This window comes from Argiope bruennichi, chromosome 7 (assembly GCF_947563725.1).
Source record: "Argiope bruennichi chromosome 7, qqArgBrue1.1, whole genome shotgun sequence".
Taxonomy (NCBI): domain Eukaryota; kingdom Metazoa; phylum Arthropoda; class Arachnida; order Araneae; family Araneidae; genus Argiope; species Argiope bruennichi.
In genome coordinates, this window is record NC_079157.1 from 109,675,154 (window position 1) to 109,695,030 (window position 19,877).

The 19,877-nt window shown below is 29.6% G+C and overlaps 2 protein-coding genes across 7 annotated transcripts in view; both read right to left on the minus strand.

The window, feature by feature from the left end:
- LOC129975065 (nose resistant to fluoxetine protein 6-like) overlaps positions 1 to 2,389 on the minus strand; it is a 52,931-nt gene extending 50,542 nt beyond the window's left edge. The window contains exon 1 of the mRNA XM_056087947.1: positions 2,153 to 2,389. The gene's annotated coding sequence lies outside the window, so the exon portion shown is untranslated. The remainder of the gene's footprint in view (positions 1 to 2,152) is intronic.
- Positions 2,390 to 5,121: 2,732 nt separating this feature from the next.
- The window catches only part of LOC129975067 (fatty acyl-CoA reductase 1-like), a 148,296-nt gene continuing 133,540 nt past the window's right edge, over positions 5,122 to 19,877 (minus strand). For 5 of the 6 annotated variants that reach the window (XM_056087950.1, XM_056087951.1, XM_056087952.1 and 2 more), the window contains 6 exons: positions 19,758 to 19,802; positions 18,317 to 18,435; positions 15,344 to 15,586; positions 11,918 to 12,047; positions 7,922 to 8,028; positions 5,123 to 5,385 (listed from right to left, as the gene is read on the minus strand). In XM_056087950.1, coding sequence (XP_055943925.1) covers positions 5,280 to 5,385; positions 7,922 to 8,028; positions 11,918 to 12,047; positions 15,344 to 15,586; positions 18,317 to 18,435; positions 19,758 to 19,802 — 750 coding nt within the window. In that variant the 3' untranslated portion in view covers positions 5,123 to 5,279. Of the gene's footprint in view, positions 5,386 to 7,921; positions 8,029 to 11,917; positions 12,048 to 15,343; positions 15,587 to 18,316; positions 18,436 to 19,757; positions 19,803 to 19,877 lie in introns of all 6 variants that reach the window. The other variant, XM_056087954.1, reaches the window with a different exon arrangement.

The following is a 19,877-nucleotide window of genomic DNA, read 5'->3' on the forward strand; positions in this document are numbered from 1 at the left end:
TAATTTCTACAAGGGAATAATTCAATGATCACAAGGGAATAATTTTTAATTGTAATTCTCTTGATTCATTCAATTGATGTGTGATGTATTAAATAAAAAAAAGCGACTAGATTTTATCACATTTACAAAACTTTAAGCAAACTTGATGCCCCCTATAATGCATATTTTTAAGTTATTTAATTTATTGTTTTCAAAGTTCTGAATACTGTTTGTTTATTTACCTTAGAAATACTAGGTAAAAATTTGCAGCTTAATATAATATGTGGCGTCATATAGTGTCCCCATAATCTCAATTTGTTTACCATAACAAATAAAAGCCAAATTATAGTTTTTAAAATAATTTAATGATATATATATATAAGGTTTGCAGCCTTGAAAATTATATAAAATGCAATATATTTGTAAAAACCGTTTCAAAACTAAAATGATAATGAATTCAACTTGCGATTAAGAATTCGAATACAAATTGTTAAACTGAACTTAATTAATCATTTTGTTTATTACATTCATGACATGATGTTTTTGCTACGATATTGAAATGCAAACAAATCCATTGCCCATTTCTTGATAGTTTTTATAGTATTCTAAAACACGCAAAACATCGAATTCGTTTGGCGAAAATATCACGTTTCTACTTTGCTTTCTACTTTCTACATTATTCGTCAAGTTTTTGTACATTGTCTTCTGAATTTTCCCAAAACAATGATTTGCTATTTGTGGTATCATTTGATAGTCGACTAGTTTATAGGATAGCTGTAAGTGGTTTTACTAAGGCCATTTCTAAATTGTGAAGAAATATTCTTCTAGAAAGGTTTCCATTTTCTCTTAATTTTCAAATAATCCTAGAAACACAATAATTATGTCTATTAATACTAACTAAATAATAATAACTAATAACTAAATAATAACTAATACTAAAAATAAAACTAGCTGTCGTCGTTTGGTACAAGCGAACACGGACATTTAGCCATCATTTGGTCCCAACGGGACGCATTCCTTTTGAAATAATTATAGACAAATATCAGTTATTCTATGTTTTGGATTTGATAATATCAAGTTAAAGTGCTTGATTTAAGACTGCTGCTCTGTTACGCTTAGGTACATATAAAATGTATCATAGATTCTTTAGAAAATGTTAGTTTTCTAAAAAGGCTATGATAGTTAGAAAATCTTAGTTTAGAATATACAATTTCTGTTTAGATGAAGTTCTACAGGAGCCTCTTTTCGGTTGAAGTGCCAGTGATTGTTTTTGGCGTTTGCAGTAATTCTATTGATCTTCTATGAGTATAATTGGTAATTTTTTAAGCTTTTCTGAAAATAAATTGTTCTATTGAAATATTGTGGTTTAAGAATGTTTTCAACTCAGTTTTATAACATTAATGTCTAGATGTAGTTATTTAGTGGCCCCCAGATCAAATTGTAATTTTTTTATGTAATTATTTTTTTTCATAGGGGGAGGTATAAATTTCCGAATTAGTAATAAAATAGAGTGAAACAGTTTTAAAAATACTGGAAGGACTACAATTTTTTTAAAAATTAATTATCCAGCAGAAATTGGCATTGAATTCATTTTATGACCCCACTTGATTATCTGAAAATTAATTTTTTTTTATTTATTAAGATAAAAATAAATCTGTTTTTGTCATTTTTAATATAAAAAATGTTGTTTTTTCTCTCTGAGCTCATTTCTATCTTTATTCTATTTTTGTCCTCGAATTTTTCAGCTACATTAAATTTTTATTCTTATGAATTTCGAATTTCAAAAAGTTAAAGGCAATATTTTCAAATTAATTTTATTAAAATAAGGATTAGATGATGATAAGTGCTTTAAATAGGTGCATAAAATCGATAGGGCCTTAATTCTTTAATGAAGTAAAGATTTAATGGCATATAGATTTCTGTCTTATTGCCAATCAGCCTTCTCCAGAGACCTATCGGCTCGTAGTTTATAAAATATATGTCCATGTCGTATTATTAATGCCTTATATTTTTCAATATTCATCTCTAGAATCGTTAGTTTTATCTTTCACAGTCCCTCTCTTTCTAGCGTGAGATTTTTCTTGATTATAATAGTTTAGAATAAAATGTTAAAATATATAATCTTACCAGTCACTTTTTACGAAAAATAAGATGGAAAAAATTATGTACTTACATTTTTTCAGACAGCGAAACTTTTTGATAAGTATTGCATAAGTAAAAGTATTTATGCATTAATAAAATAAACAAAACTAATTGTATTTGCAACGCAGCTCAATATAAATGAAAAGATTACTCAACAGTTTAAACCACCTACAATGCTTAGTGAAATACTGATAGAGGACTGAAATTTTGTTGATCAAGTCTCAATAAAAAACTCCAAGTTTAACTTTTCATGGATTCTGCTAAAATTATATTGGTTTTTATTTATGTATTCATGTGCGCAACAGAAAATCCAATTACTTTAAAGCATACGTCAGAAAGTAATAAGGACGAAAAATAAAGCACAGTTAATCGTAAAATAGGCACAACAATTGTTTGCTCATCATATAACGTTTGCACCATCAAAAAGAAACTAGATCACATAAAGATGTTATGAGTTTAAAAGTAGAAAATCGTTAATCATAAAAGAGGTACAAAAATATTTGTACATCATAGTGTCATACAATACGGGGTATTGCTAAATTCGACCGACAAATTCAGTGGGATGATAGTAGGCATCAAGTGGATAAAGAATCATCATACAACATTGGGTCTCAAACGAAGTTTAGTAGGTGAAAATCGCAAAAATATAGGGAGTCCGACAACTGTTGCAAAATGAAAAGCATTAATAAAAAAATAAAAACGGATGTTTCAGTTTCAACTATGAATTTTTTAAAGTGAAAGCACATTCTCAAAAGCTTATTTTCATGTAGGTAACATGCGGATTATATGATGTAGGGGGTCACAAATTACTGAAAACGAAAATGTAGTTTAGAACCCATATTTGCAAAAATATTAAAACTTGAAGAAAAAAAAAAAGCTTGAAAATGTAAGGAATTTTATATTCTATAGTTTGATATAAGCGGATACTGCGAAAATTGTGGAGTTTTAAAGATATTCCAAGGAAAACTAAAATGAAAATCTGAAAGTATCACTGCAACATAAGTACCGATTTTCGCAGAGAAAGTTAACAAATTCGAAAGATAAATTCAGAATAAGGATATAGGCATTAAGTAGATGAAAAATTAACAGAAAACACAGGGTCGCAGGTAAAACAGGTCGTTGAAAGACAAGTATTTAAAGAATAATCGCTAGAATGTTTATCAAAAACATCATAAAATTTATATAAGAAGTAATAAATGTTAGAAAATACGTTTAAAACATTCAGAAATAGCTTTATGTCTTTGATTGTTTTAGTTTCTTAAACTTAACTCGCTATATTAATGTTTTGAAGCCGCTCTGTGTGCTTTAGTTTCCAAATGAACGAGTGTTTCTTATGTGAGATTAAAACCTACATATTTTAATTTTCAAATACATGAAAAGGGAGAAATATAACCACTAAAAATTCTACTGTCCGTTTTTGATAAATTTACTGGTTTGGACCACTTGAACTAATATTTAAATGACATGATAGCAATTTCATAAAGAAGCTCGTTATTTTAGTGTCAGTTTGTGATCGAATATCAGAATGATCAGTTGGCGATCCATGGCCAGATAATAAGTCTGACACCTCACCTTGTATAATATATTATATAAATTACCTGCTCAAATTTCCACGTCACACTACCAGGTGGACTTTTATTTTACGGCGAACGATTTAACATATACACCAGAATCAAACAAACAATGGATTTTTGCTGAAATTCAATTCTGAAATTATGATCCTCTTATCTTGAAGCCGTGACCTTACCACCAAGCCACCATGGCAGAATTTGTCTATGCGATTTTTGATGATATACGGATTTACTTTAAACATAAAGAAATATCTATTTAAAAAAGAGGATATCTGTAATATTTTTTATTCCGGAATCTTGACGACAGCTGCTAGAGTAAAATATCAATAGAAGTATTAACGCATAAAGTCATTTTCCATTTTGATTTAACGAAATGCAAAGCTAAATTTTGCAAGTAATAGACTTGTAAAGGCTAGACAGTGAGTCACATTATACATCATTAAATACAGGAGATCTTGAATGCTGACGGTGCCTATTTCCTCTTGTAGCTTGTGTTACCAGTTAAGAGAAAAATGCTACATTGCACATTAAGGTTAACTAAGTTCAATAACATTAAATCTCTTTTGGAGATATATGGCAGCAATTTTAGACAAAAAATTCACCATTTTCATACTATGCCGTGGTCTGATGGCTGACTTCCCATGTTAAGATAATATTGTATTAACACCCTCTCGAAAATCCAGCGCCATACTCCCGGAGGTCAATTATTTTGCGTTAAACGATTCAAGTACACCAGACCCTCATGCACAAAAAATCTTTGCTGAAATGCAGTTCTAAAATTATGAACCTCCAATCTTAATACCGAGTTCTCATTTTGAAACCACCTAGACATCATTAATGTCTGACAAGAGTTTCCTGACTGCAAACGTTTAGTTTAATTATATAAACATTCTGTTTCGAAACAAACATGATAGTTGTTTTGAACAAATCTACTTACTACTAGTGTCAAACTACTTACTTTTAGTGTTTTACTAGTGTCAAACTACGAATGCAGTAATTAAGCAAGCATATCATTTCCTTCGCCACTTCGACAGAAGGACGTTTGATTATTGGCATTATATTGAACTTGTGCGAGGACCACACATGCGGTTGAGTTACCGAGTAAGATGTCGAGATCTTACAAGACGATTGTTTTTGAGTTTCTAATGGGATTTTAGATAAAAGAATGATTGTTGTAACATTCATGAACTTTATTCATAATATTTTTTTTATCTGTGTGAATCTGTCCGATAAATATAGATCTAAGCATTGAGTGCACTATTCAAGCCTACTGGTTCAAGGCAGATTTCTAATGTGAAGGAATTTAAAAATTAGATTATTGTCATAACATAAAATTCAACCATCTTGAAGTGAGAAATTTAGGCATTTATTGTTCTTTTTTCTGATTGATTCATTTATATATGTGTTAAAAAAATGAAACTAAATAAATCAAAAATAGAAAATGCAAGGTATCAAAATTTATTATTATTATTTTTTTTTCATTTGTAAAACGATTTTTAAGCAAATTGTCATAATTTTAAAATTATAATATTTTCTATTAAAACATTAGTTTTCAAGTTGCTGCATAATTCTTATTCTCGGATCAAATTAAATTAGATGAAATTGTCGAAACACGACAGTTGTCAGCCAGTAAATCAAGCAACCAGAAATTATAAGAACAATGTATCGAATGATTGAAATCAGCCAGCTGTACCTGCGAAAAGGAAAACGACTTTAGAATGACATGGATTGTACATTTTGTAAAACAAGACAAATTTGCAAACTAAACCAAACAAACTAAAAAACAAAATACTTTCACGTCACAATACATTATTCTTATGATTGATTGTAGAGTCTTGGATAATATTTATGAGAAACTGAATTGAGAAATAATTTATCAAGTGATCAATGAAAAAAATCATGATTAGAAATAAATTTTTAAATTATCATTTGTTAATGAATATCTATCAAATTAATCCAAAAATCGTTCAATGAATATAAATCAAATTAATAAATTAAAAATTGCATTCAAATAAGAGTTGATTCTTGAATTACTATAGACTTGAATACTACCTAGTTACACATTGTGTTTGAGAAAAATTATTTTAATGTTTTTAAACACCAATAAACTAATGAGATTTACATTTCCAAATTCCGACAACTTATCAAACAAGAGGGAAGATATTAGGCCTCGAAAGATTTATTGCGCATGATATTTGTGTGCACACATAAATGCTTAAAGGCATTATTAGAACTTGGATGGCAAAAAGTATAAATTTTTGGATCTATTTTACTATCTACGATATTGTGGATTATGTTTATTTTTTTTGAACTGAGAATCTTTTTGGTGGAACCACAGCAGCACCTATTGCCCTTTTCGCTCTCGAAATTGAGGCTGAACCACCATGGTGACCTTTTAAAACCCTGCGAAAAGAAGATTTTGTTTGTAAACAGAAAAATATAGTACCGCAACCTCTTTTTTCTGCAAGTATTTTTAAATGTTATAAATGCAACCGACTCATTATCAAATGATTATAGTCTGCAATGCCTGCAATAAAACATAACAGAGAAAAAAAGGATTTCAATTTTATATAATAATGCACACTCTCAATGAAATGGGGAAAAGGGGCAAAGTGAATTTTTTAAATTTAAGAAATAGTGATTGTGTGATTTAACAATTTTTCTAAAGCGCATTATATGAGTATCCCAAAATAAATTTTTGAATACACATTTATGATAGATTGCTAAATTGCAAAGACTTTTATTAAAAAAATATCGTATTTTTACCCAATATTCTTATTTTCTGAACTGTTTTCTACAAAACCGTTTGAATTTTATTTTTTATTTCATTCTTTAGAAAGCTACATTAATTTTTAATTTGCATAAAACACGTCTTAATATTATTTTACATCCTTCAATGCTATTTTCACAAATTCTAGATTTTTGTACAATTTTTTTGCAAAAAACACCATAATTAAAATTTAATGTTTATTTTCTGTTGAAATCTGATATAGTAATTCTGCAAATATTCTATAGATCTGAACTAGAAACTAACCAAATTGTTCATTTCGAAATATCTATAGTTGTTTTAATAATTTACAATGCTGAAAAATCCGTGAATGATATGTTAATTATTAATTATATCACAATATTATAGACTAATTATAAATATAGCCTATTTTTAGGTCAATAACTAAGTAATATGTTTCTTACGCTATCTGCAAGTTTTTGAACAAATCAGTTGATAAACCTCTAAATTGGAAGGTGTTTGCTTTATGTTTCTTTTTAGCCAAATCTCTTCTCTCGTTGCCCATCCCACCCCCACCCCCTATTTTTAAAAAAAATATCTCTTGACATTGAACAAATATATTTTTTTTATGAATATATGTCAACCTATTGCATGCAAAAAATTAAAAAAAATATATATAATTATTTTATATTTTTTTTCTTAAAAAATTCATTCCAAAATTACCACGCATTTAAAAAAAAGCTGAATATGTAGTAAGAAAGTTAATTAAATTATTTCTTTGATGAAACTTGATGTAAAATTAATTTAATTTTCCCTAATATAGAAAAATGTATGGAATGGATTGATAGAAAACAAACTAAACTTCCTAAAATTCTCCTTTATTTTTTTGTCATTTAGGTCAAAATTCCTAGAAGAATTCTATTCCTTTATTCCTAGAAGGTCAAAATATTTATTTGATCAAATGTTACTAGCGATATGATTGTGATCTATATTTCTTATACAAAGCACTATGGCGTTTTAATATAAATGATATCAAATATTCGCATGACACGCCTCTTATACTCTACACTTACTTAATTTTGGAATGCATCGCGCATTTTGCATATAATATAATATACGTTTTATTGTGAGGGGCTAAATATTTATGTTCGTCATGTGATGTTAACTGACTTCATTATAATAATATTTCTGAATTCAAATGACAGATTGTAAAATAAAAGCGAAAAAAGAATATTCATTTTTTTTTTCATTTTTTTTTGTTCGGCTTATGTCATTAATTATTTCTTGGTTGTCGATTTCTCCATTTATAATCAATTAGTTTCACTTCATGCCTAATAAACCGATGCCAATAAAACTAGTAAAAATATTATGTAAAGTCTTATTAAATATAAAATACAAATATTGCAGAGAAATATTAAATTTTTTTAACGTTTCTTTCATACTTTAATATAAAGAAATTTAGACTTCCAAAGAAATGAAAGAAAAATCAAACCGCAATTACTGTATTATAATTTCGTGTTGCTTTTTCCAACTGGGAGATGGAAGTTCTTGCACAGCAGGCTTCATATATTCATCTAATTTTATAGTTTGGATACCATTATCTAAAATCTGTAGCAATAAGAGAAAATTTGTGAAATTACTTAAAAAAATATTCGAATGTTTTTCAAATAAACTAAAAAAAATAAAATAGTCCTACCATTCTGCGTATGATCACGTACTAGTACTTCATTTGCGATCATTTTCTCGATACAAGATTTAGTTCCACCATTCGTAAACTGCTACACATACCCCCATATATTCCATATATTCGGAAATATATAATGACATCTACTAGCGGACTTTTAAATACCTCCAACACCATTTAGCTTTAACTTCATCTAGTTAGCTTTAAACTTCATTTTATCTGACATGATTTTTTTTCTCTTTTAAAACTTTTTGTTAGTATCTCGCTTAAAGTTCTGTGAACTAATATAAACTGTAAAGTTTTGTGTTTCTGAGTTATTGTATTTATAAGCATCTGAAAGTAGAAACCGATAAACGTGTAACCCATTGACAGATTTAGTTCAACCTTTTATAAAAATTTGCATCGTTATCGAATTCCCTTGTACTGGAATAGCCATAGAAATGGATGTTCTCTAAATGGATTTCATTCAAAATGTAACAAAAATTTGCTAATTTGGATTTTAAATTCATATACTAAAACTCTTTTTATCAGTTTAAAGAATTTTTATAAAAATCCTATTCACAGATAGGCATAATACAACAACGAGTGTTTTCAAAATTATAGAGATCTGAAACTTCGAAATACGCCAATATTTCAAATAAAAATTAGCTAAATTTTTATGCGAGAAAATTATTTATTATTTTTTTACGAGATTTCGCTATATATTTTAAGAATTATTTGAAATCTTCGACTTTTCTATGAAGATTCCTACTTTTGAATAAAGAGAAATTTCATGGATTTACATATTCAAACCTGTGATAAAAAAGTTGGAGCAATGTAGTGATTATTAACTAGATGAAGCATGATTCAAATATTTCTCGTCTTTCAAGACGCAAGCCTCAAATTTTTCTGAATATTATTCAGAAGTTTCTTGGACATACAAACAGTCATTCACAAGAATCAAAACACGCCCTTCTTCACCATGAGTATCATCCGTTTACGCAACCTTCAAATTGTATTGGATGTACAGGTGGTTATCAAAATAATGGAAACACCTTAGAATTATAAAGAATCATTTATTAGTATGGTGTAGGCATGTAATACAGCTTAGATTCGCCCGAGAATCGATTCATACAAGAGTTGAATAGCATTTAGAAGAATGTTGTGCGATTCTTCCTTGAGATATTGTGAAAGCTCTGGAAGAGATGCCGGTGAAGGATATTGATTCCGTATTGAACGCTCTAAAATAGACCATAACGGTTCAATTATATTAAGGTCGGGACCAAGGCAGATATTCAACTTCATAGTGTTCATCAAACCATGGTCGGACAAGTCTCCTGCATGGATAGGTGAATTTCATCCTGGAAAATTCCATCCCTTGCAGGAAACAAGGTTTGCAAAAGATGGATCCAATGATCCTTCCTTTCAGTGTTGCGATTGATCCAGCAGAACACCGCGACATGGCTGCTCATATCATGGTAGATCCACCTCCATGCTTGAAAATTGGAAGGAGACAATCACGATCATACGCTTCTGCATGTGTCCTCCAAACGTGCACACGTCTTGTTGTAGGGAGAAGTGTGAAACACGATTCGTCAGACCATATTACTTTCTCTCACTTATCAATCTACCAGGTTTTGTGTGTGTGACACCACTGTGGACGAAGTAGCATCTGTGACAAGTGGTCTAGAAAATTGCTGCTCAGCCATAAATATTTTTTTATGAAGGTTCCTTCTAACTGTAATCCTTGACACAGGAGAATCCAGATGGGTATTGAGTTCTGCGGTCACTTTTTCTGCAGTTGTTCGCTTTTTAGACATTACAAACCGCTTCAATACCCGTCTGTTTTTTTCACAGCGCTTCTCTTTCCGCCTACTATTTTTCTTTGTAGAGATTGTCTTGCCAGCTGTGTGTATGCTGTCATGACTTTAGACACCGTATCTCTAGAAACGCCTAAAATCAGGATGTTTCGGTCACATTTGCTCCAGCTAGACGGGCTCCTACAATTTGGTCTATTTGAAAACCTAAGAGGTCCGACATTTTACGCTTTCAAAAAATCCAAGAATTACAGAACTTTAATAAAGCTAACACATAATCCCAGAATATATACACATTTCTATTTATAAAAAACACTTGTGGCTATTATTATATTTTAATGCTTACGAAGCGCATTCAAAAATGTCACTATTGTTCACAGGTGTTTCTATTATTTTGATTACTTCCCATATATCACAAGGTGGAAATAAACTATAAAAAAAGTTGGAAAACATTCATAAATGAGACTTGTTGAAATAATAGTTTCGATTAGCTTCTGGTAATTCTTGCATTAAAATTTTCTGATATAAAGTTTCCAACATATTTTGAAAAATTTTTTGCTTTTACATTTTCTAAATTTAAATAACCGCCAAATAAGCGAAGTTCTATTCTATCTATGGATTTAAAAAAAGGGTACGATGTTCTCGTAGAAATTTCACTTGTAAATTACACATCGCTTTTGCTACTAGATTGAGACTAGACTAAACTAAAGAGTTACAGGCTTTGTTTTAGTACTTCGTTTTCGCCTCGGACAGATAACTATTCTGAGCTATTAAAAAATTTCTGCTTAATATGTAGAGGTGGTAGTACATGTAAGACTTAGGAAAATTCGTAATAATTTGAATTTCAAAGAGAAAACTGTCGATTATAAAAGGCCCGCAATATTGAATATGATAGAATTAAGGAAAAATGATTACCCACGTATAAAACTCCTATTCATTGTGTCATACTTAGCTCATTAAGTGCTTTTTATACCTCCTGGAGTTTTAATGTTTCACAACTTAATATATAATGTAAAATGCAATTTTTTCTCTGTAGCAATATGCATTTTTTCTAGAGGGTTTATAGTTTGTAAGGCTCCAATATCATCAAGTGTTATCTGTCCCTTCGTGCTAAGTGGGGTTTCTCATCGACGACTCCATCAAGTTTCCCGCTTGGTTTCTGGCTAGATCGTGTATCGCACAGTATACTACCTACAGTTTCAGTGAAAACTTATTGAGGCAGGTTTAGTTTACTAACAGTTGCATCCGTATTCGTGCAATTCCAAGGACAGTTTGGAATGAAACTCGTTATCGGTCAGAAGATAAAAACAATAAATAAGCCATCGACTTTCTGGAAACTTCCATCTTTCAAAAGCGAGAGTATTTGGGCTGAAATATTTCAAATGTAACAGTTTTCCTTTCAAGTCTTGGAAGCTTTTCACTGGAAATGATTTTCGGATCATTGTGTAATTCTTGTTGTGAATATGATGTAATAAATTGGAATATATTCTTTTTGCGTTTCTTTTTTTGTGTGTGTAATTCCCTTTTATTTGCTTAAATGCTTTTATTCGCCTTTTATTGCCAACATCACGAGCTTTCTTCTACATGCAATTTTCATTTCCAACCCTGCAAACTATCACGAAATTTGTTTAATTCTGTGTATATACTTATAGCTCTTCAGATTTGATAAATATTTTTTCATCCGTAATATACATATAATCTTACTCAAACGAAACCGAGTAATTTAATTAGAGCTTTAATTCGTAAACCTAACAACTCAATTTCAATGGTACCAAGTGCCTTTAACCCTGAATTTGCGAGTGCAATATTTTCGAAACACTATACTTATTTTTTCACTCTTTTCTGGATTACACCCATTTGGTTTGATACCACTCTTTTATGTTTAGTTAAATATTTTTTAATCATCCTACATTTCGATCAATATCAACTGATCGGAATGCAGGGATGATTCAAGTTTTGATCATTACCTTTATTTTCTGAAGGAGAGGAGGTATTCATAAAAAGAAATATTTCGTACCTTTCTATCATTATCGTGGAGCAAATCATTCAAGTAATCCATGTTAATTGTCTCACATTGGGGCGTCATCATCTGCGCATTTCCAATAGCGAATAAAAATTTGTTAATAGTGTAATACGTAGCAAATACACTGAAAAGAAAGAGAAAATAATCCAAAAAATTAAAAACACGTATTTTAATAAAAAAAGTAATTTTTTAAATAAAAGTACTGAGATTATCCAGCAAACGGGATGCATCAAAATAAATGTTAAAAACAATAAAATGAACAATTTTTACATTAGGATAAATGATCTGATACGATACAAAAAGGTACAAGAAAAGCGAATAGTGATAAGCCGAAAAAACAGACGCAGTACATAGGCGAGGTGGATCAGTGAGAGCAGTTCCGTACAGAATATTGACATACCATACAGAAATTTCTGTGAATAAAAGGGAAAAAAAACCCAGTTTTTTGCTATTGTGAAGTTGAGATGAACATACGGGTTTTAGCGGGTTTTCTCTTTTCCTACAGAAATAGATAAATAATTATATCTCAAGAATTATTGCTATTTTAGGAACGAAATCACATATATGCATTTTCTCATAAATAGAATAATAAACATATATAAAATATATAAATATGAAATATATATTCTAGGGAACACATATATAAAAAGTCACGCTTGATCGAGTTATGAAAAATCTCGATAACCTTAATGGAAAATCTTTTATAAATAGGATTAATTATGTTAATTTGAATAACCAGTTTAATTTGAATAACCAATAACCTCCTCGAATTATTTCCATCAATCTAATTTTTAAGAAAATAAGATAATATATGATAAGGTCATAGAAGTGTCCAGTAATTTGCTGACGAATGTACATTCGCATGTGAAGAGTTCATAAGCCTAAATATCTTTGATTTTTTTGCTTAATTAATGAAATAAATGGATCTTTTAAAGATAGAAAATTATACTGATGCAACATGAAATTGCCCAATATCACCAATAGGTTCTCCAATGCTTACTCATTGTTTGTCAGAGTTCATTCTGTTTGAGAAGATGTTAACTAGAAGAAAAAAGATGATATGGATAATCCATGTAAATCTCCCCCAAGAATAAAAAATGAAAATAAAGTCTTTCAGAGTAGAAAGTGCTTCAATGGATGATATATTTCTAATGTGAAATCTTTTGGGCTTTTTTCCATCACTTACTGGGAAGGTCGCAAATTTATTTCCAGAACTTTTCGAAAGTTTGTTTATATAAATAATTTATAGGAAGTCAATTCAAGTTCTAGTAATATGTTTGATTGAGATAAAGCGTTAAAAAATTGAAAAAAGACTTTCTGACTATCATTTTGATAACATGGCAAGTTGTTTATAATAGTTTTTTACTTTACGTAATTCCTTATTTATGTATCATTTTATCAATTGATTTGTTTTTGTTTTTCTGTACATTACTGATGATATTTCTGAAAAAAAAATTATGCTAAACGCGAAACAAAGAAAAATGTCTAATGATATCTTTATTAAAGTTTTATTTTGTACATGATTATTTTAAATCTACCAGAAGAAGAACTGTTTTATTTATATGAAGAAAATAAAAGTCTATTTAAAAGGACAAGATTCGAGTAGAGTGAAAGGGTGACACCAAAGAATCTCCTTTAAAATATTCTGATTTTTTTTTATTTTTTTTTTGATGAATCCGAACCTGAATGCAGATTGCATACATTTCGATTTTCTGAATATCTCAGAGAGAGATCTGGACAAAGTGCATAAAATGAAATTCCATAATCGATGTAATGAAAAATAAAGACTGAAAATAATTGTGCGGTATTGTATTTCAACAAAACTTTTTTTTCAGTATCTTTATTTCCTCAGTTGCACTATACATATAAAAAATATACATATATTTGTATTAAAAAATTTTTATTAACTTTTCTTTTATATTATTTTTTTATGGCGAATTTTCCAAAATCTTAGTTTGAATTTCAGTAAATCATCCAAAATCAATAAATTCCAGACACAAATAAAACTTCTTTAAAGTTTTTTGAAGTTCAAAATTTCTTGATTAAATAATATTTTAAATGTATATTTCCATGGCAACTTGAAGGCACAATACAATATATAGATTATCCTGTATAGACACAGTAGAAGTGTTTAGTATTTGATGATATTTTGTTCTGTAACAGCTGATTTCAAAACTTTTATATGAAAATTATTTTTTATATATTTGTTAAAAAAATTACAAATACTTTCTGATGTTGGTTGATAATGACAAAACGTTAGCTGATTTATTCATCAAATATTATGATCATTATATGATCTTTTTTTGAATATATTTGTTAATAAAAAAATACTTTCTGATGTTGGTTGATAATGAAAATAGCTGATTTATTCATCAAATATTACATCCTAACTTTTTAAAATAAATCTGATATTAGGAATATTTACCTTATATTGATTAATTTAGTAAACCAGCCAAGTTTATTGGCTTGGTTGGAATGATCTCAATTTTAAAAGACTTTATAAAAATATTATGATGTCGTTCTTCAAAAAAGACAATAATAAATAGTGTCCATTGGTTAGTTATTAGCAATTTCGTTACTTTCTGAGATGACTTTATAAATAGGAAATATCCTTCAGAGAACAGTATAGAAAGCCTCCTAAAATTCATGTTCCGCGTTAACAGCACCTTCGTCAAGCAGCGTTCACACGATGCCAACTATTGCGAGCAATGGAAGGCCAAGCCTACTGCATGAACATTACGGGGCAATAGCAAACGGTTCCCTCATCGGGACATCTCATTTCCCATTGTCTCATTGCGGTCACATGACCTACCTGAAGTAGGCGTGTCCTTCTATTGCGCGTAATATTTGGCATTGTATGAACCCTGCTTCATGCTATGTACTGAGTCGGATGGATCTATCTAAATGAAGGTTTTTAGAAATCAAAGGTTATTAAAATATCTTATTTTTCATTCACAAGAAATTAATTAGTGTTTAGAAAATGACAATGCATTTAGAAAAATGAGTAGATTTTATAATAGGCATCTGGAAATGTTTGAAATAGTTTTAATTTTGCTTGCAAAATAACATGTACCCAGGATAAGAACAAGCTCTTAAATTTTAAAAAAAATGTGTTTTAAACGTTACAAAAATCCACAATTCACAATTAAGTTCCTGATTTCAAAATTCACTTAAAGCATTAAAAAAATCAATTTAAAATATTTTACAATTGTTGATTCATTTTTCCAAAATATTTAATAGGAAATTATTTTTCCTTATTTGATAAAACATGCTTTTTATACATTACCAATGTAAATAAATCTATATATAGAATATGAACATAATCAATGAAAGAAAAGGAAAAATAATTTTTAGAGTTTTAATACAGACTCTTTCATATGCAAGAACGAAATTGCGTTGAAACCTCTCAAAAGCTCTTACCTGGGTTCCTCGCCTTTAATTTTTAATATAATATCTGCAATAATTCCTGGAAGTAAGTGTTTATTGATACTGGCAATCAAAAACAAGAATTTATTTTTAATAACTGTAATTCTTTTATATTTTGGTAAGCATTTTGTAGGATGGAAATTCTGACAAATTTGATTCCAACTTTTATTGATTTCGTTCCATTTATTGTCAAGGGAACCTGTAGAGGTGCAATTTACAACTAATGGAGATGATACTCTGCAAGAAAAAGAAAACAAAATTGTTATTTGGTCATGAATTGATTTACGTAATAGAAATTAGTCATAGAATGTATAATTTTGTAATTTTTTTTTCATACATTGTCTTCTTAAATTTTCTCCACTCGGGATCCCCTTTCCATCGCAAAGATGTTCGTTAATACCATCAGTCAATCAAAGAAAATTTCGCGACACTGCATTCTGCATTCATGTATGCATTCTGCATGCATTCATTCTGCAAAATGAATCAATGATGGTAATTCCCCGAGGATTTCCTTCGTTACAGGGTATGCCATAAATTCGTGCAAAATTCAAAAATTAATAATAAGAAAAGTGATACTCGGGAAAAAATTCGTTTCGTGCGAATATAATTAGAGAGACGTTAGGATATTTTTTTAATTCAAAAAAAAAATATTCCAAACGTAACTGAAAAGGAGCGAGCATACATCATACTACATAAATTTTATGTAAATCAAAATAGCGTTGAAAAACAACTGGTTCAAAGGGATTCTTCATTTGATCCCCAGAGCAAGCTGTATTTATCAGATCAAGCCTTGATGGTTAAATTGTTCTATAAGAATAGGGAATCGGCAACTCTTGAACTGCAATAGTGTAGCTTGGAAAAAGGTAAGACGCAGAAAAGGCATATTTCATGGGAAACTGATTTTAATTCGAAGTCGTCAAGAAACGGAGAGTTGGGAGATTCGTAAATAAAGTGACATATCATCCTTGAGTGCGGTACGACTTATCGTTGTAAAAATTGTCATTAAAGAATTGGCAACCAAGACATCAAAGGATCACCCGTGTTTCACAAGACCTGTGTTTTTGAAACACGGATAATAAAGGGGATTCCGGAATAGTTCATCCCATTTTGACAGAAACTTGGATGCGTATTCGTATAAGATACAGGCACTTCTCCAACTATTACCAGCAGACGCAGTTGAAAGAATAAATTTTGCTGAACAACCACTGGTTCAAACAGAACGTGACCCAAACGGTTGCTGAATGTCTTGCAGTTAAATAAATCCAACTTTTTATTGCATAATGAGGACTACATGAAAAGCAAATGTATCCTGGCAATGTTACACTCTCACATATATCAGCATCAGCTACAGCATTCTCCTCGTGCGATTGTTTGGTATCGTTTTCCGTTTTGAATTCTTTTTTGAAAAGAGAATCTAAAATGAAAGATGATCTTTGTATCTGGCTTGAAACCTTTCACACTTATTGTAGAATAATATATTACGCTTTTGAGTGATAACTTTGTGCCTGCATTCCAGAAAAGACATACGATACCTTTCTCAACTTTCATACAGGATAGTACTCTGTTTCAATCTGAGCATGAAGTCAAGGCGTTTCTGTTGGAGGATTTTATTGAAGGTTGATGTTATAAATTTAAGTGATCTTCTCGATTGTCAGACTTGTTTCTGGCAGATTTTTGGTTGTCGGGATATTTAAAATCTCGTGTGTACCGAAGCTTCCGAGCCTATTTGGCAAAACTTAAAAATTCCATGCGACGAACTTACGATGACTTCGATTCAATATGCTACACTCAGATGTAATAGATATAAATAGGGGCTCATTTTGCCTAATACGCTATGATAGTGGAACATCCTTTTCTTTAAAGTAAATATACAGTGCCATGCTATTGCAATCTGTTTCAGTGTTTGTTTATGTTTACTGATTAGCTCCACTTTTACCATTATATGACAAATAACTGTCCTCTCGATTACTTTTGGAAATATTTTTATATATGGTAAAAAATCCAACACTTGTCTGATCATAATCTTACGAACAGAAATTACTTCCGAGTATTGCTTCGTCTATTAGGGTTTTTTTTTTAAATATGCAATGATGTACGATATATACACAATATATAACATTTTGAGCAAGATAGAATCGAGTAAGCACTTTGGCCTTAATTCAAATTGAATACAAAATTTATTAAGCATTTATAATTTTCTTTAAAGACCAAATACTTGATCTCGTCTAGTCAAAATGTTGCATTTTTGAGTTCTAAGACAAATATCGGCAGATAAACAAAATGTGGGCTGGCAGATTTCTGTCGAAACATTTCTTTCAAAATTAGGTCTATACAAATCTAACTTATTAGAGTAAAGGCAATGTACTCGATTTCATTTGGAATTTATTTTTTTTTAAATTTCACATAGAAATACAAAGATAAATTGCCTTTTTCAAACTTAAGGATGCATTAAAATACAGAAATTTCTCAAAATGTCGAGATCGAATATTTTTTATAACTTCATATACCTGAAGGTAAAAAGTGAAAGTGATTCCTTTTATTCTTAAATGCTATTCTTTTATTCTTTAATGTGGTTATATGGTTAATTTTTAACCTTAGTATTTATTACCAATTATTTTTGTACTGCATTTACTTTTTACAGCATTTAGGCACATTACCAGTAGAATAAACGAAATTTGTTTTGAAATTTTTATTTCTAACTATTTTGAAATTTATTTTTCGATTTTTGTTCTGTAATAATTTCTGTAAATATGAAGATTTACTCATGAATTATTATCCCTTATTTTTGGCAAATTTTCATCTTATTGTGTTGTCTGAGTTTAATATTCTCAGTTGATAAAAATAAATCTTAAAGTCTATTAAATGTTTTCCTAGAAATTCCTCTCTTTTTTAACATTTTCGTAAATTAAAATAGGATGCTTCATTTTTGACAAAATGTAGTTTTAAAACAAAGAAAGATTGTCTCACTTTTTGGTACCAATGCTCCATGCAGCCATAAGGTGCACATTCGCAACAACGTCGGCGGGTATAATATTTAACTTCCTGTTTGCATCACCAAGCAAAACTTTGATAATTCTTTCGGCAGCCTAAAAAAATACGATTAAGATCTTCATCTACTAATTTAAATTGTTTTCCCTAAATATAAGAGGGTGTAATGGGAGTTAAAAAGTTCAAAAAGAAAGAAGAATGATGTTCTGGACATACAGTTTCAAGATTCAGTTGATTAAGCGCCATTTCAATTAATCATTATATAAACTAATCAATAGTTTTAATAATTAAATTATAAAAATTATGTTAATTATCGAATGATTATGTAATATCTTAAAAGTAGTGTCCATACAATAAGAACTGTTCATATTAATTAGGTCAAAGTTCCTTTTTCTTAAAATTTGTCCTTTTCTACATGAAAACAGTTTTGGACGCCTTTTGTTACATTGGGGATGCTCTTCAGATATTTAAACTAGTTTGAAGATGTAGTCATCACATGTCGAGCAGTTTTATAACAATTCAGTATCAAGTGCTGCTCGAAATGACCGATTTTGTAAGGTTTTTGATTGCCTCGTGTATGAAAAGAAAATGAAAGAGTTTGGAATTGTAAACCTAAGTCAGAATACTTTTATGACTATGAAGGACGTTGCTGCAGTAGTTAAAGTTAGAAAATCCATTTTCCAGCATTGTTAATCAGCAAAATGAGTTCGGGACATTTTCCTCAAAATGAAAAAAGTAAATATGAACGCAACTTCCCATTTTGGACAGAAATAATAAAATGCAGTTTTGCAAAACATGTAGAGAGTTTCTCAAGAAGAAAAGAGTACACGTTTCTCAAAGAGAATTATCAGTTGTTATTGTGGGCAGCATTCCATCTATAATATGATAACGGTGTATTTTTTAAAGCAGGAAGGTAAGCAGGATCATCAAAGATTGAAGAACCTAAAAGATTGAAGCTTCACTAGGACGGGATAAAATCATTTTCTAATGAGTAATTTCTGATCAAAATAATGAAACGTAGCAGCTTTTATTGTTTGCAAAATATTCCCACTGATTTATTCCATAAACTTTCAACAATAAACAGTTTTTAGTATTAAATATTTTTTAAATTTCATATTTTAAGATTAATAAATCCCCTCTTATTCACTCTTCTGAGATGGTGTGATATTTAGAATATTGAAATAATATCTATGAGGTGATCGTAGAACTTAAACTTAAGTTCACCTTGACCGATTAAGAGACATTTACCAGTAGTTTCAGTTTCATGCAATCATATTTTCGCAAATATTCAGGAGATATAAATAGTGAAGAACATAATGTATTCAAATAGAAATTTCAGAAATAGCATTTGAAAAATTTGACAAATCAAATAATAAATAAAGTTTAAAAGGTAGAAAAAGATTAATGTTTAAGAACTTACCAACGTATTTAGTATTGCAAACACGGAATTTTCATCCAAATATCCCTAAAAATAATATAAATAATTTTTAAAAAATATTTTTTTACACAAATTTTAAGATAAAATCATAAAAATTATATT